A 16,861-nucleotide genomic window follows, 5' to 3' on the forward strand; every position below is an offset into this window, starting at 1 on the left:
GTTACCTACAACAATCAATCATTATTATTGTTCTTTTAGAATGCGCTTAATACCAACAAGTGGTTTCTAGGCGTGGGATCAGGATTCAAACTGGTGTTACGCTGTGTTTTCTTGCTTCCAAGACAAACCCGTGGCCCCGGAGCTATCCTTCCTCCCCAAATACTCATTGTATGAATGTTTATTAATATTTGTAAGCATAACCAACATGTTACCATCACATTTCCCGGTGTTCGCCCTCCTTGGTTGATAAACTTGGAAGGGAATGTTCTTATATACTGTAACAAAAAAAAGGGTTTTCTTGTAAATCTATAAACCTGTTATTGTGTTTCAGAAAATCATGTAATACACTTCGTCAGCTGAATATTTCAATTATGAATTTTGTCAAAATGTCTGGCAGAATTAGATCCATTAAATTGAACTTCAATTCTGTGTGATTCTAGTGCCCAGACGCTACTGGAGGAAGGTGGTAGCAGTCACCTTCATTAGGACAAATCTATTATGCTTCAAAGGCAAAATAGGCCAACTAAGTTATGACAGGTATGTACGTCTTAATGGTAGTCAAACAGTTGTAAAAACCAGAACGAAAAACATGAGCAAACTAACCTCGTTTAGAAGATTGATCCCCTTCTCGAAGCTGCCGATGAGGGTGACCTCGGCATGCTTCACCTATCGGCAGCATTCAACAGTTAACTTTGGTACACTTAAAACGAGGCGGACATCACTGGCACACATACAAAGAGGCCACTAAATGTCATTCTTAGCCAATCGATCGCAATACTCTAAAGGGATGTCCCTTTCTTTCCGAAGCACGATAGTCAAAGATGAGCCCTGGGGCACGCCACAAGTGACAACTTGTGACATGCCCCAGGGCTCATCTTTGTCACTTTTGCTATTCAATGTTTACATCCGCCCACTGCTTAATATTTTGACCCAATTCAATTTACAGTATCACTTATATGCAGATGATACACAGATTTATGCTTACCTAAAGCAACCAGTGGAGCGAGTGGTGAAATCTGCAGAAAGAAATCCAACTCTTGATGTTGGAAAATAAACTTCAACTAAACCTCTCGAAAACAGATTGTTTTCAACCCGTAAAAGAACCTGGTTAATGCGATATCCTTGGTCTCCTGTCCCACTCGGTTTGGGACCACAACTAATTCTACTCAGTCTTTAAAAAACTTAGGTTGCATCTGGCAGTCTAGCCTAAGTTACAATCTACAAGTTAATCAAATCATGAAGTCTCATTTTCAATTGACACTTCTAAAACCCTTATTGTCACTTCTCTCTGAAAAGGATTGTCCTATTGTTGTAGGTACTCTTACGAACTCCAAGCTGGACTACTACAATGCTCTTTTATCGGGTATGCCGAAATGCCAATTCAACGCTTACAGGTGGCCCAGAACTCAGCAGTATGTATGATCTTTTCACTGCCACAGAAAAAATCTATCTCAGAGTTCCAGTACAACAGCAGATAGAGTTCAAGAGTCTATGCCTGGTCGTCAAATGCATCCATGGGCTTGCCGCAATCTATTTGACATCCAAGATTTGACCCCATTGTCCCACTCGTACACTACGATCCAAAAAACAAAGGTTTATTAGTAATTCCACCCCACCCACCCTCTACAACAGCCACTTGGGGAGAAAGACTGTTTTCTTCTGTTGGCCCCCGTGCCTGTAATTCCCTTCTGCAAAATCTGTGGCAAATCCACTCTTTATATAGTTTTCGGAAGCAAATGAAAATGTACCTGTTTAAACTACTGGCTACCTCAAAATATGCCATCTATGCCTATTTAACTCTAATTTGATCTGCACCCAGATGCAGTCCCTGCTAAATTCCCTTCGGGGATATGCACGTTAGAAATATAAAAGTCCATCAAATCATGCCTGGTCACTGGCTCCACCCCTCTTTTTTGGGCACACACTGCAGCAGGAAGCCAGGAAGGAAGATGACATTTTCTTCCCCAACTTCCACCTCAAGTATGGCCCAAAAAAGGACATTAGAAGATCGCCCAAATATTAATTCCAAAGGCTTTCTATGGATCATGCTCATTAGCACCAGTTTCTGGATGCAGACCCTCAGTTGAGACAGTACCCCAAATGGGGTACTGCGTGACACGTGACACCCTTAATGGTAGAAAGTCATTTTGTTAGGAGGCACAGCACTGAAATGGAGCGCTGTTCCCGAAAAAGCGAGTGGCAGCTGGTGCACACAGTGATGGGTTATGTCTCAATGCCCATAATGCACTCCCCAACATGGGATGCACAGGTAGGAGCAGGGCCTGGTTCATGGGGGGCTGGGAGGTAGGGTTGAGTGCTCACACATACTGGCCCGATTACACATTTCTCAAAAGGACAGCACTGCTTTGACAGCAAGGACCAAGAGCTCCAGAATCAACGTGATTTAATAGGTACAAAGAGTGAACCAATGCCAATTTCAAGTAAAGGAAGAGTACGCTAGCAGTCTGCACAGTGCTCTTGATTGATTACAAAGAATAGTTTTTCCATACAAAAGAAACGCAGTGATATTTGAACTGGGGGGTTGCATTTTAAAACATTAAAATGACATTTGAGTGCGGATATATGTCTGCAATAGTGCAGTATCATCTTGCAGGATGACTTAAGCAAATATGACTCACTCTATAATCTCTGGATACATTTTCAGATGTCACAGGTGCAGAGATCTGACTGGAAATTGTAGCAGCAATAAGCTGTTTACACCATTCAACATGAGAACCTGTAGGGCTGTAAGAACAGAATACGGCCATTAGATGGCATATTTGTTATGCAATTGAATAACTTACATTCTTTATTAAGTCTGCTTTGTTTTAATCCATGAAATGCTAAACTGTTCATCAAATATTTAAAGGTTTTACATATCAATACATTTTATTTCAATCAAGCACATAACGTTTATAAAATGGGACAAACAAAAACCTCTATGTTACCCTTGTCTTTGCATCCTGAGCTTTCAATTTGGAAAAATAGTCAATTTTAACTACATGCTCAACTTGTATTTTTTATTGCAAACAAGAGGGAGTCCGAAAGCCAGACTAAAGCAGTTGTTTAACAGATATTCAGTCAGTGTGACAAAATGCCCTGTATGACCGAGTTGTTGGATGTTGGGGGAGAGGGGCCGCATAATAGGCACTTCCCCCACAGGATAACTGTAGCTGCTCTTGCCCCTTTAAGAAAATCAAGGAGCAGCGTTAACGCTGAGCCGTCAGATATAGTGTGCTTGGCTCCCCCAGGTGGGTGCACAAGCGGCCCCAGAATCCAACAAAGAGGGGGGACCTTGAGCTAGGCTAGGATACCCCCCCCCCCCCGCCCCCTGAGACAGTCAACTTGCCACTTAACGAACTAAAGGGAGTTAGGAATGCCAGTATGGCAGACATGGTTCTTAAAAGCAGCGGCCCAGAGCGATTCAGAGAATTAACACTACCAGGTTCTCTATACGAAACAAACACACATGATCCCCATACCACCGGAGGGAGACTGGAAAGAAGGGGCCAACCCTGTATACAACCTTGGGGGCTCGTAGTAGTTAGTGGCAACAGGAATGGCTCCTTTGATTCTGGCTGGAGAGTGGAAGAGAGGGAGCTGGGGAAAAAATTGAAGGCAGGAGACTGAAGCAGAGTTCCTGAAGCCAGGGGGGAGCAGGAGGCACGTGGTGAGACTCAGAATGCTGGAAATGAGGAGACAGGGGCCTGCAAGGAGGGCCCAGGAAGCTCAGGAGAAGCATTCGAGGAGATTGGCCCAGAGGAATAGAGGGAAGAACGTGCCCAAAGGGGCGAAGGGGGCTCTCAAAGGGGCGATGAAGAAAAGAGGGTTAGTAGGGAAATGGAGAATCCGAATACTCTAAGCGAGGTGTGAGGAAGGAGATTGCAATAACAGGGATTTGGAAAGCCTGAATTGTTCTAGTGAAAGTGCACAAATATGAAGGAGGTGACGAAAGGGGTGAAGGAAGTGGGGAGGAGAATAGACAGGTGGTGCAAGAATATAATGAGAACTAGTCAAGGAAAGAACAGGAATTGAAGCAGAGTGGGTAGCGGGAATTGTTGACCGAGGGTGAAGAGTGCAGAAGTTTCCAGACGCTGAAAGAGGAGATGTTAGAAAGAAGTTAGTGGGGGAACCTTGAGTAATCTTCAGAAAGTAGAAGGAAGTGAAGAGGTGGCAACAAAGACCAGTAAAGGACTAGTGAAGGAGTGAGTACAGAAAAGTGTAAAAGGGAATTCTGGTAAAGGGAAGACCAGAGGACAAGGGAACCCCAAGAAAGGCAGCTAGCATAGGAAAACGCTTTGTTTGAGCGAAACTAGTGGTGCAACAGCAGAAAGGAGAGAGGCATAGTGGAGCAGGTGGCTGAGGAAGCAGAACACTAACACAGTGAATGGACGAAGGGAAACTAGTGAGAATAATCTACCAGCTTTAGGGGATCCTTCCATCATCCTCTGGCTCCAGCCTATCCTAGAAGAGGAGCACCTCTCACCACCCTGCATACAGAATAAAAGCACAAGCTCCAAGTACGCCGCCTAGAGCCAAGGAGAAAAAACCCAGTGAAATGTGGGAAACAGGGTGCCTCTTAATCCGAGACAGAGAGCTCAAGAGAAGAGACCGCAAGAACTGTGGAAATACGGTGGTTTTGCCAGGGGACATCCAGCCCCTATATTTACAGAACACTTACATAACGTTTGTTGGAACACTATTTGTAAGAGAGACACTGGTTCTAGCTATGTTTTCCCAGAACAGTACCCCACCAAGGAGAAGAGTAATTCTGACACCCTGTAGCTTAATTCAGACACCACTTGTTTAATTTGGCCAATCATGTACATATTCAGTAATAAAACCGGTTCCTACCCAAACTCCCTAGTGTAGCCCGTTTGTCGATCAATGTCCGCTGTGTGAGTCATACATTTTTGTATTTGTTTAGGTTGTAAATGTAGTTGATTGATTATTGAAGATTATCAGGAAGACAAACGAACATTTTTCACAAATAAGAAGCTACAGGGGGGAGGGGGTGAGATTGCTTGCCTACTTTTCACATGCCATCACCATGTTTTACTTAAAATAAAAAAATCCAGAAACACATAAAAAGATGCAACCTATGGCTTGCACAGCGTATCCACGACATTCGCACTACACATATTTAGTCAACTACAACTAAAGCGTATTCCTTTTTTTCTAATTTCTACGATATGGCGAAAAGAACAAAAAGTAATGTTTTGCATGCTTTTACCTCCAGGATCCTCTTATTAAAACATTACATGTGTGGATACGTAAACTTTTAGGGACTGCATGGACATTAAAAAGCTCGCCCTTTGAAAGTTTTTGGACTATTCCAACACAAAAAGTAGGCCTTGTTTCATTATGGATGACTCAGATTTCATTACTTAATCAGGGATATGGCTTTACAGAAAGTCAGCGAGTGGAAGATGAGACTGTAGAGGAACAATGCAGAAGCAGGCAAACTCTGCAAATAGTGCTGCTGAAAGAAGATTTGCTGAAGATGTACCCCTTCTCCTTGATATTTTTTTTTTTTTTAAAAAGACTCGATTCATCCCGTCACAACACGTTATTTAGATTACTTTTCTGACAAATACCAATAACATAGTTTATGGTCCAAGTGGTGCATTTCGGGTGATTTATATATTCTTATGTTCTCACAGCCAGCGTGACCATTCTTTCCACCCACCTGCGGAGTAAGTTCTTCTACATATCACTCACCTCATGCCGCCAGCACCCAACCCCATTACTGTGCTGAAGTTCTCTAGACAAGATTCATGCCATCTTGCTCAACCGTCTCCGTGATAACCTGGGTATCATTGGTCAAGCTCTGGCATGGCTGACTTCTTTCCTCTCCGACCGACACTCCAAGGTCCAACTTGGGTCCTTCCTCTCCGATATCTTTTTCTCTACTTGTGGTGTACCCCAGGGATCTAACCTCTCTCCCTGGCGGTTCAACCAATACCTGGCACTCCTTGCCCACCGCGTCGCCGCTCTCTGTCCCAACTTTCAGTGCTATGCGGATGATACCCAGCTCATTTTCAGGCTACGTTCGGCCTCCTCCTCTCCTTCCCTCATCTCTGCCTTAATGCCAGTAAGAATGAGATGCTCCTCATCGGCACACCCACTCCCTCCTTCCCTGCAGCTCTCTGGCAGGCCTCTTGGCCCTCTTCCTGCTCCCACCTGCAAGGCTAAAAACCTTGGGTCATCTTCGACTCCACAATCCTCCTCTCCTCTCCTCTCATCTCTGACGTCTCTAAGAAGTCACACTACCAGCTGCACCTCATCAGAGGTATTGTTCCTTTCCTCTCCTTTCCCAGAAGCTCACTGTCTCCAGAGCTCTGGTTCCCTCTAGGCTGGACTATTGTAACAGCCTCTATCTAAATCTGCCTGCCTCTACTCTCCGCCCTCTGCAACTTATCCACTGCGAGACTTGTCCTTGGCCTCAAGCCCAGGGGCCCAGGGATCGTATCTCTCCAGGACTGAAATCTCTGCACTGGCTCCCAGTGGCTGCGAGGATTAAGTTCAAAACCCCCTGCATTGTCCACAAGGCCTTCTGGGGCCTGGGGCCGCAATACCTTCAACTCTCTCTTCTTAAATATCTTCCTTCTCGAGCTCTTCGCTCATCCGCCTCCAACTCCCTCAGGGTTAGTGGCTTCTCCAAGCAACGAGTTGGCGGTAGATCTCTATCTTCGGCAGGGGCCTCCCTCTGGAACAGCTTTCCAGCCTCCCTGAAACTCGAGGAGAACCATCTCCTGTTCCGGAAGCACCTCAAAACCTTCCTCTTTTCTTCTGCTTTCTCTCCCCCTCTCCCCTGCTGAATTTCTGACAGAAACTGCACTGGTTACCTGGCCACCCTTTCTGATCTCGGGACCAGGCCCCACCAGTTGCCCACCTGCACTGCCTCCCTGGCAGCCCCTGCACCTGGGGACTGTTTTCTGTATCCCTACAGTCCCCCTACTAGCACTGTCTGCACTTACCTTGCACTTGCCACCAGCAGGCCGTTTTATTTATCTCATTTATTCTACTATCCCATGTACTTCACTTTCCCCTCTCCCTTCCCCACACACTTTCCCTTTTCCCCCTTCCCATGCACTTGCGCGATCTGAATGACACCTGGCCTAGTAGGATCATTGTCTGTCTTCCATTTGTTCCCCCTCCCTTGCCTCGTCGCGCCTTGAAACACTTGTGTATAGGCGCGCTATAATTGCTATATCATATCATGCAGAGGGCCCATACTTTCTGAAACCTTCGAGGAAATCCCATTCTCGTACAGCAACCTTTCATGCATAATGCATTTGTCTTGTCATTTGGGCAATTGTATCTTGGTGGTGGGGATGCTGCCTCAATCACAAGAGCTAAAGACACCACTTGATAAGTTGACAACTCCCCCGTCAGTTCAACTTGCATCATTTGTGTATACAGGTCACACCAGTCAATGAGCACATCTATAGCATTCAGGTTTCTCACATCACCTCATCAAACCATTTTAGATAGACTGTTCCTCTTCTTTAAGAGTCTATACATCCATCTCACAAATCAGCCCACGAGTTTGCAATGAGCCATGAAACATGTCTGTATTCATTCTGGAGGTTTGCACAATTCTAATAGGGCCTAGTCCTTACAATGCTCCATCAAGGCATGCCCGAGCTGCAGAATCGGGAATGAGTAAGGCAACATCATTTTAACAAATAATTTATCAAGCCTCTGTTTCACTACAATCCTAGCTTTGTATCTGGAGGATAGCTCAGGGGCAAGAAGACGTGGCGCAACACGGGTACGATGCCCGGGGCCACACTTAGAAACCTCTGGGTATTAAGCGCGTTATAAATAACCAATTATAGAGATTCTTTTTAGGTCCCACCCTGAAAATCCATCTGCACTTGTCCGGTGGGAAGACTGGTCTCCCTGTTAATCTGCCTAGTCAGTCCAGGATATATCCATTGCCCAGCTTCATGCCCCAATTACTTCACAAGAAATCTTGGTCACCCTCGATATACGGGCGCTCTATACGAGTATCCTGCAGGAGGAGCCAATTCAATGTATACGCAAGATATTTGTCACCGAACCACCACCTCGGGACATCTCGGCTGAATTTATTTTGGAATTACTCGCCATGGCACTTGAAAAAAATTACTTCAAATACAAAGATCAATTCTTTCTACAGACTCCATGCACGGCGATGGGCGCAGCCTTTGCGCCAAGCCTAGCTATTGTGTACATAGCCATGTGGGAACATCATTTTGTTCTCAAAAATTCCAATCCCTTCCTGGTCCTCATTCAACTGTGGTGTCGTTATATCAACAACATTTTTATGATTTGGCAGGGGCCGGCGGACATACTTCAGGAATTTTTTGGATGGCTTAATTTACGTCATACACAAATCAAATTTACAATCAATACCAGCATTAGTGTGATCCATTTTTAGGATCTCAGTATCCGTGTGAGGAATGAGACACTAGAGTGTTCTCTGTTCAGAAAGCCTATGGATAGGAATACCTTGCTCCATTTTACCAGCTTTCACCCAAGGAGTGTCAAGGATAACCTTCCGTATGGCCAATTTTTCAGACTAAGGAGGAATTGCACTTCTATCTCTGATTATACAATCCACAGTGAGAACCTGAAAAGAGCGGTTAGTGGCAAGAGGGTACCCAACTAAACTGGTGACAAGGGCAGATAAGAGAGCCAGGTATACACCTAGGCAAACCCTTCTAACTTCTAAAGAACCTTGCAAGGAATATAAATTGGTGTGTGTATTACCATACACTACACACCTATGCGGTAAAGAAGGTAATTAAGAAATTCTGGCCCTTGTCAGATTGGACCTATCGGATGAACCCTTGCCATTGTTTGTGATGACAAGGCAGAAGAACCTCAAGGATTTATTCGTACACTCCAGATCACAGGTCAACAGGAACAAGATGACTGGTTAGGATTTACGCCCATTTACAATTTACAAGCCATTTCCCTTGTGGGGGCTGCACTCTTTGCAGATTCAGCAAAACAAAATAAGGAATTTGAAGTAAAATGAAGGAAATGAATCCCAATTGCCCATACCAATTGAAAAACCCCAAATGCCATTTACTGCGTGGAATGTCCATGTGGATTAAAGTATGTGGGACAAACATCTAGACCTGTACATACAAGAATTGTAGAGCATAGGTCGCGCATTACGTGTAAGAATATCAATGCACCTTTGATATCCCATTTTATGGAGTACGGACATACAACTGATGATCTGTCTTGGTGGATATTAGAAGCTCTACCCAAGAGCACATCCACACCTCGACAGCTGAATACATTTGAAGCGAGATGGATGCACCGACTAGATACCATTGAAAATGGGTTAAATTAGGTCAACCCACAACATTGGTGATGTCAATGTAAGCAGTGAAATCCCCAATACTGGATGCAAGTTTTCTACTCTACATCTATGAGTAACCATTACCCCACCTTATTCAGTTTTGATAACTTTCCGGTGAAGGAGTGGTGGGATGCTGGCTCTCTCCCCTTTGGGGGTTTACTTTTGGAGGCAGCACAATAATGGACTGAGAATATAATAGATTTATTACCAGGAATGGTTCACTCGGGTCAGAATGATACGGGTATGGGTTGGTGCCCGATAACCCCTCCACAGTTTGATCATGAGCCCACAACACACTCAGTAAGGGATACTGGGGTATTTTTGCACCTCACAGTGCAGGTTACGTCGCCTATGGTGAACCCTATTGGGCACCTTTTAGATGATCTCCACATCCTTTGGCTGTGTTTTGGGGTACGGCTTCATTGCGCAGTTGGCAATAAGGGCTTTTGTTGACTTTTGGTCCTTGATTATATGGACTGTGTTCCACGATAGTCCCTGCCTTGATTAGGTGCACTTTTGGGATTGGAGGACTTTGCTAATGCAGGATGTATTGTAATGCCATCACGCAATTAAACACCTAGATTTACTTGTGTCTTAAGAAGAGCTGTGTCATCTTGGGATTCTGAGAAAAGCCGCTGTTTGGCACTCATCCCAGAAATTATGTGAGTAATGCTTAGCATAGTAGGTCAGCCAGAGAAACATTTTATGATGTGACAGACAGAGGGCATGTCGTCTCCCGAATCTACGAACTGCTGATGTCAAGGGCGGGGAAGGAGGTGATCTAGTTGAGACCGGATTGGGAAGAGGAAGCTGGAGTACCTATGATGACAGGCTGTGGTTGAGGGTATAGGGATACCACAGAAAAGTGTCCAGGAACGTGAGGTTACAACAAATCCAGTTATATGTTACCCATAGAGCGTATATGACTCCTCAGAAGATAGCCAAGTTTAAGAATGCGGGAATACAAACATGTCCTAAATGTGGGGAGGAGAATACGGGACTGGTGCATATGTTCTGGGCATGCCCGGAAATAAGGAGATTCTGGAGGGAGGTAGAGCCACCTCTTGGCGGGGAAAGAGATAAGTCTGGGGCTGGAATCTATGTGGTTGTGCATGTTATAACACATAAGCAAACTCAAAGACTTGGCTTGCAAAATCGCCAAGCGCAGAATTGCTATGAGCTGGAGAGCAAGCAACAGACTGAAAGTAGAAGCCTAGTGACAGGATCTTCAGAAATGGGTGGATGAGGAAACGGTGGTGTCGAGCGAAGCAGTCAATCGAGGTGGAGATGAAGAATTGGAGACATTGATAGCCTGGATGCAACTAGTAGCCACACTGTCTGGGTCTGAATAGACAGGCCTGGAGGACGATGGTTCTTCGGGGGGAGAGGGAAGGGAGGTGCCCTCATAATGGGTGGTGGAAGGTGGTGATGTGGGCTAGGCTCAAGATAGGAGAGAGGGGTAACGGGTGGTCGGTGGACACATCACATGGAATGTATAATTGCTGTTCACTGTTTTTTTTTCTTTTGTCTTTTTGTTATTGAAAATAATGAAAACTGTTCCAAAAAAAAAAAAAGAAGAAAAAAAACTATAATCGCGGTGACAGCTCCTGACACATCTATGGACATTAGCCATCCATCTGTGGTGTTGAATCTCTTTTGAGTGCAATTTACAGCTTGATTGCACAGTAAGTCCACATTTTGTGGTTGTTTGGCTTAATGCACACTGGCCCACTGGGTGTTTTATGTGTGCATTGGGAACTCACCTCTCGTTACACGAAACGTGTTTGGCTCTTTTTCTTCTTTGGGTTATTCTCCTTTAGATGAACAATACTCTTTCGCATCAGAGGTTTTTTCAATCTGGGCGATGGATTTTCTTTTTAGTTTTGACTTTTTTCTTTTTTCCTCTTCCACATCCCCTGAACTTTTACCTTTTCTATTTTTAACTCTGTTTTTATCTAGGTTTCAACTTCATTGTTGTAGTAATATCCATTATATACTCACTTTCAAGATATTCACACTCACGTTCAAATGTCTTAATAACATTCCACCCACCGACATCTCAGCACAGATTCATTGCTACACTCCAGGACGTTCTCTTAGGTCACAGGAACAGGCAAGACTTTCCCTGCCTTGCTTCAGTCTTGCTTCAGATTTGGAAAAACAAAACTGATGTTCTTGCCCCAGCATGGGGGAACTCGATTCCACCACAAATGCAACAGAAAGACACTGGGGAAAGTTTTAATGGCCCCGAGATTCATCCCCAATTACTAGCATGTGATAGCTCCTAGACTATAGAATCTCGTTGCCTCCATGCTATGACCCTTCAAGGAGAACAAAAACACTTTTGTATACAGCTACAACAATTCCACTTCACGACTAAATCAATTAATTATAAAACTTTATTATATATTATTTTGTCTCAAAAAGTGCAAATGTGCATATTCGCAGTCAATATTTCACTCAACCACTGACTAAAACACCATTCGACCCACACTAATGACACATACATCTGTCGAATACACAGTTAAGAGAGCTCCCAATTTACGGGCTGCTCACTTCAGACAACTAGTGTCCTTATTAAGTGAATCCTTGTATCTAAAATCACAAGGACAATACACCATACCATACCATACCAGGACCCGTAATCCGCGGCCTACCCTCATCTGGTGAGCCATCCATTGCTGCAGCCCCTCTGTGAACCCCCTCACCTTTTACCTTCCTCAATCCATCCTGAATTGTGCCCCGAACCGCACCGCGCTTACATGCTTTTTCAAAATGTCGGGCACGATGCGGCACGAAAGTGAGGCTGGGCTTCCTTTCGGTGGTTGCTAAGTAACCTGCATATTTATCAGCAAAGATCCACCGGCAGGCGGAAGGAGCCAGCGGCCACATCCAAGGCCACTAAAAGGCCTGCCCCGTTTGCCCCTGTCCACCGCAGTGAGCGGCACTGGCTCCTCCATATATCTTTCCAGGCAAAAAACATTCAACCTGCTTCCATGACCGCCGGATGCATCCACGCCTACGTGCAAGTTTGGAGACTAAGTAATATACATAACTACGGCAATACCCTCCACCAACTCATAGTATTTTCACCTACTCTATTGTAACGTATGATCATGGACCCCGCTCTACCCATATGACTTTATACACGTATTCCACGTGTTGCACCCTGCGTATTTCATGCCATAATTTGTATCAAACCTTCAGGTCACCACGGTATTAGCCCACTGTATCCGCAACAAATACGCCCGCTGTGCCTGACAATCCCAGCCTATGGGGTCTATTTTAAATTAGCCTATTTTGTAGCCTACTGCACCTATTCTGCAGCTCACTCGGCCTGTTTTGTAGCCTACTGTGCTCACTCTGAACTAGCCTGTTGCAGCCCACTGTGCCCATCGTAAAGCCCACTGTGCCTATTTTATAGCCCACTGTGCCTGTTTTGCAGCCCACTGTGCCTGTGCTCACTCTCAACTAGCCTGCTGCAGCCCACTGTGCCTATCTTATAGCCCACTGTGTCTATTTTGCAGCCCACTGTGCCTATTCTTTAGCCTACTGTGCTCACTCTGAACTAGCCTGTTGCAGCCCACTGTGCCTATTTTATGGCCCATTGTGCCCATCTTATAGCCCATTGGGCCTATTTTTTTTAACCCACTGCACCTATTCTGCATCCCACTGTACCCGTTTTCTAGTCCGCTGTACCCGTTTTGTAATCCAATGTGCCCACTTGAACTGGCCTGTTGCAGCCCTCTGTGCCCATCTTGTAGCCCACTGCACCTACTCGGCAGCCCACTGTGCCTATTTAGCAGCCCACTGTGCCTGTGAGAACATTGCAAGCACCTGCACGACAACTTCCCCATGCAAATCCTGTTCACCATAATCATGCTCCCCTACTGTATCATCCAAGATAGCGTACCATGCCTTGGTACCCACTATGTAGCCTACAAAGATGGTCTGTCCAAACTTGCCTGCCCTCAGCACCACCATATCACCTGCCCTACACCATTTCTGCCTTCCAAACCGCCATTTCCACCAGGCACAAACCTCACTTCTACCACCAACATCAAAGGCCATACATTTGAAACTAAAACTAGGACTAATACTCTAATAACAGAGCATACTTGCCTCCACTCCAATTCCGCAAACAACCTTTCCTTCCCTGTCACTGGCATGACTAGGTGTCACTGCCTAAGATCTTGCACACTTTGTCATACTCCTGACACCTCACCTAGCCCTAATCATGGCACACCTATACTTACACCTACTGCATCTAAGCAGCAAGTAGGCACACCTGACACTAACCCTGACATAACAGAGCGGAACACCAGAATAGGTAACATCACCACAAACTCCAATCCACCAGCCAAACATAGCACCAAGACCAATAGTAAATTGTACACAGTTTCTAACAATCCCACACGCATGTGCAAAGGTTCCCACACTCTTAGGACTAAGAATTTAGCTGACTACAGCCCTCACCTCGCCCAGAAGGGCACCCAAAAACCTTCCATAAAAGGGGCACTACTAAATGTCGAGTCCCTTGTTGCCCACGCGACTGAAATCGCAGATGTCATTCTGTCCAACAACTTAGACTTCCTTGCAGTAACAGAAACCTGGCTGCATGACGCAGCTGGCCAGTTTCTAACCTTAGCCATCCCCGACCACTATTCCATCCTCAGAGCTGACAGATCAACGCTCTAAGTGGAGGAATAGCCATCATCTTCAAACCTACCCTAGACATGAGACCAGCCACCTCCTCTCCTCTGGCATCCTGTGCACACCTCACGGTCAAGCTCCAAACATACCCTAAAAATACTATCACCATCCACCATCAGGTCCCCCCAGATCTTTTGAAGAAGACATCACAACACTAGTAGCTGAAAATACTAAACCCATGGCGCAAAACATCATCCTAGGTGACTAACCTTGGCTATAATGATCCCAAAGACCTACCAGCAAGGCTTCATAGAAATAAGCACCCTACACACTCATGTGAACGGTAGGTCACTCGATTGGGTAGCAGACCTTACCACTCGTCTGGACTGATCATCATCTCCTTTCCTTAGAAATCAATGCCAACAATCTAGAGTCTAAGAAACCCCCCATTGCACCTATGTGTCCGACTAGGAATAAATGTAACATTACTTCTGAGGCCATAACACCTCTGGTAACTCTAATACTTAATGCTATACCCTCCACTAACGACTTGAATCTGCTGGTCAACACCTACAATGAGGCCATGACCAAAGCCATAGATACCATCGCCCTGCTAAAATTGCGCAAAAGGCAAACCGAGAGCACATCTGAACTCCTGGTTCACCCCTGAACTGAAACTCCTACATACAGAAAAAAGAAAACGAGATACTCTGCAAAACCACCCCCTCCACAGAAAATAAAGATAACCTAACCAACATTACTGCTACTTACAAAAGTGAGATAATCCGTACTAAAGAATCTTTCAACGTCAGAATAAACCAGGCAAGCTCTAGCATGAAAGAACTATTTAATATCCAAAAGGAATTAGAAATTCCCAATCCACTTATTGATACCTGTACCAAGGACACATCTTGGTGCACCAGCATTCAAAATGCTCTTTCCAATAAAATCACAGGGCTCCAGTCCAAAATAGTCGACAAACGGCACCAACTTGCCTCTGGCAATCTCACCAGCCCAATCATACAACCATCCACACACCTTAACTTAGGCTTCACTTTCAACCAGGTGTCCATACCTGAGTTACAAAGAATTATAGCATCTCTGAAACCATCCAATTGTAAAGGGGACAGTTACCCTGCTCAAATCATAAAAGAAGCAGCCAGAGATGTATCCTTTTATCACCAAACGTATAACTCCTCATTTGCCAGCAACTCTGTCCCAAGTAATCTCAAACCATACTGGGTTCTCCCATTACTCAAAAAACAAACACTAGATCCGTTTATACCCACGAATTATAGACCGATCACCACAGTCCCCTTCTTATTGAAAATCTTAGATACAGTTGCATACTTGCAAATTCAAGATTATCTAGAGACAAACCAACTACTAGGAATCCGTCAATCCGGCTTTAGACCCCAACATGGAGCGGAAACGGCCCTTGTTGACCTTAAGAGTCAAATCGACGACCTAAAAGACAAAGGTAAAGTTGCCATCCTACTTTTTAGACCCATCAGCAGCCTTTGATCTGGTGGACCATAAAGTCCTTTGTGACCACCTGTCATCGGCAGCACACTTTTCCAACTCTGCCATCATGTGGATTGAATCCTTCCTCACAAATAGAACCATTCGTGTTTTCTCATCCACAGCTGCGGCCGACCCTGTCCCCATCACATGTGGATTCCCTTAAGGCTCCTGTGTATCGCCTACATTGTACAATATTTTTACAAAGCCCCTTTTCGACAAACTGGACCGTCTGGGTGTCACCTATACCAACTATGCAGATGACACCCAGATACTCCTAACACTATCAGGCATCTACGACTCTGATGTCTGCCGGATCGACGAAGTCTACATCATCATTCAGGCATGGATGGCCACACATGGCTTCTGCCTGAATGATGATAAGACCGAGCTACTCCTAGTCGGCTCACCTAACAACTTGCTCAAACTTAGTCCCAACTACAGCAGCATCCTCATTGATGGCAACAACATCCCGATTGCCAATAACATAAAAACCCCTGGCTTCTACCTCGATGCCAACATTAATTCCACCAAACAAGTAAACATGACCGCATCAGCCACTGCATACCCTGGTAAGCTGATCAGAGCTTGCAGACCCCTACTGTCCTCTAACAGCTGCCTTATACTGGCCAGAGCACTTGTCCCATCCAAACTGTACTATTGCAACAGCCTCTACTTAGGTGCCAACAAATCTATAATCAATAAACTACAGGTTCTGCAAAATAATGCACTTAGAGCAGCATTAAACATTCCTAGAAAAGAGCATATCTCCACCACTAGAACGCAATGCTTTTGGCTCTCTATAGAAAATAAAATTGATCTAAGAACCCTCTGCTTCTCATATAAAGCTCTGAACCACCTAGCCCCACCATATCTCACAGACAAATTTACAATGAAATCCTCTGCCAGAATTTCCAGATCCACTAACACATCCTGTTTGGTGGTGCCCAGATACTGCCTAAAAAGAGCTGGTGGAACGAGCTTCCCGGTTCTAGCCTCCTAATTGTGGAACACACTTCCACAAGACATCAAAACCAGCCCAACTTTTCAAATAACTCGACCCCCCGCATTCACACTCACAAATATATATATCTGCCTTTGCTTTTCTATGCCCCCTACCTACCTGACTTCCCAGCCATTCTAATGTTTCAACTGTATTGTGTATGTATAAATTGTATAAACCGCATAAACTGTATAACCATTACCTTAACCCATGCGCCCAGATACCCCTGGGTCAGGCGCGCACTATAAATAAAACAAGGTTCTAATTAACTAAATAGACAATTAGTAAATGCTGTCATAATGTACACCACCAAAAACAAC

At 44.9% G+C, this 16,861-nt stretch overlaps 1 protein-coding gene across 6 annotated transcripts in view; it reads right to left on the reverse strand.

The window, feature by feature from the left end:
* The window catches only part of MTMR1 (myotubularin related protein 1), a 1,542,631-nt gene that overhangs the window by 1,393,617 nt on the left and 132,153 nt on the right, over nucleotides 1-16,861 (reverse strand). For all 6 annotated transcript variants that reach the window (XM_069612748.1, XM_069612750.1, XM_069612749.1 and 3 more), the window contains exon 2: nucleotides 2,640-2,745. In XM_069612748.1, coding sequence (XP_069468849.1) covers nucleotides 2,640-2,745 — 106 coding nt within the window. The remainder of the gene's footprint in view (nucleotides 1-2,639; nucleotides 2,746-16,861) is intronic.

Source organism: Ambystoma mexicanum, chromosome 5p (assembly GCF_040938575.1).
Source record: "Ambystoma mexicanum isolate Mex_15411 chromosome 5p, UKY_AmexF1_1, whole genome shotgun sequence".
Lineage (NCBI taxonomy): Eukaryota > Metazoa > Chordata > Amphibia > Caudata > Ambystomatidae > Ambystoma > Ambystoma mexicanum.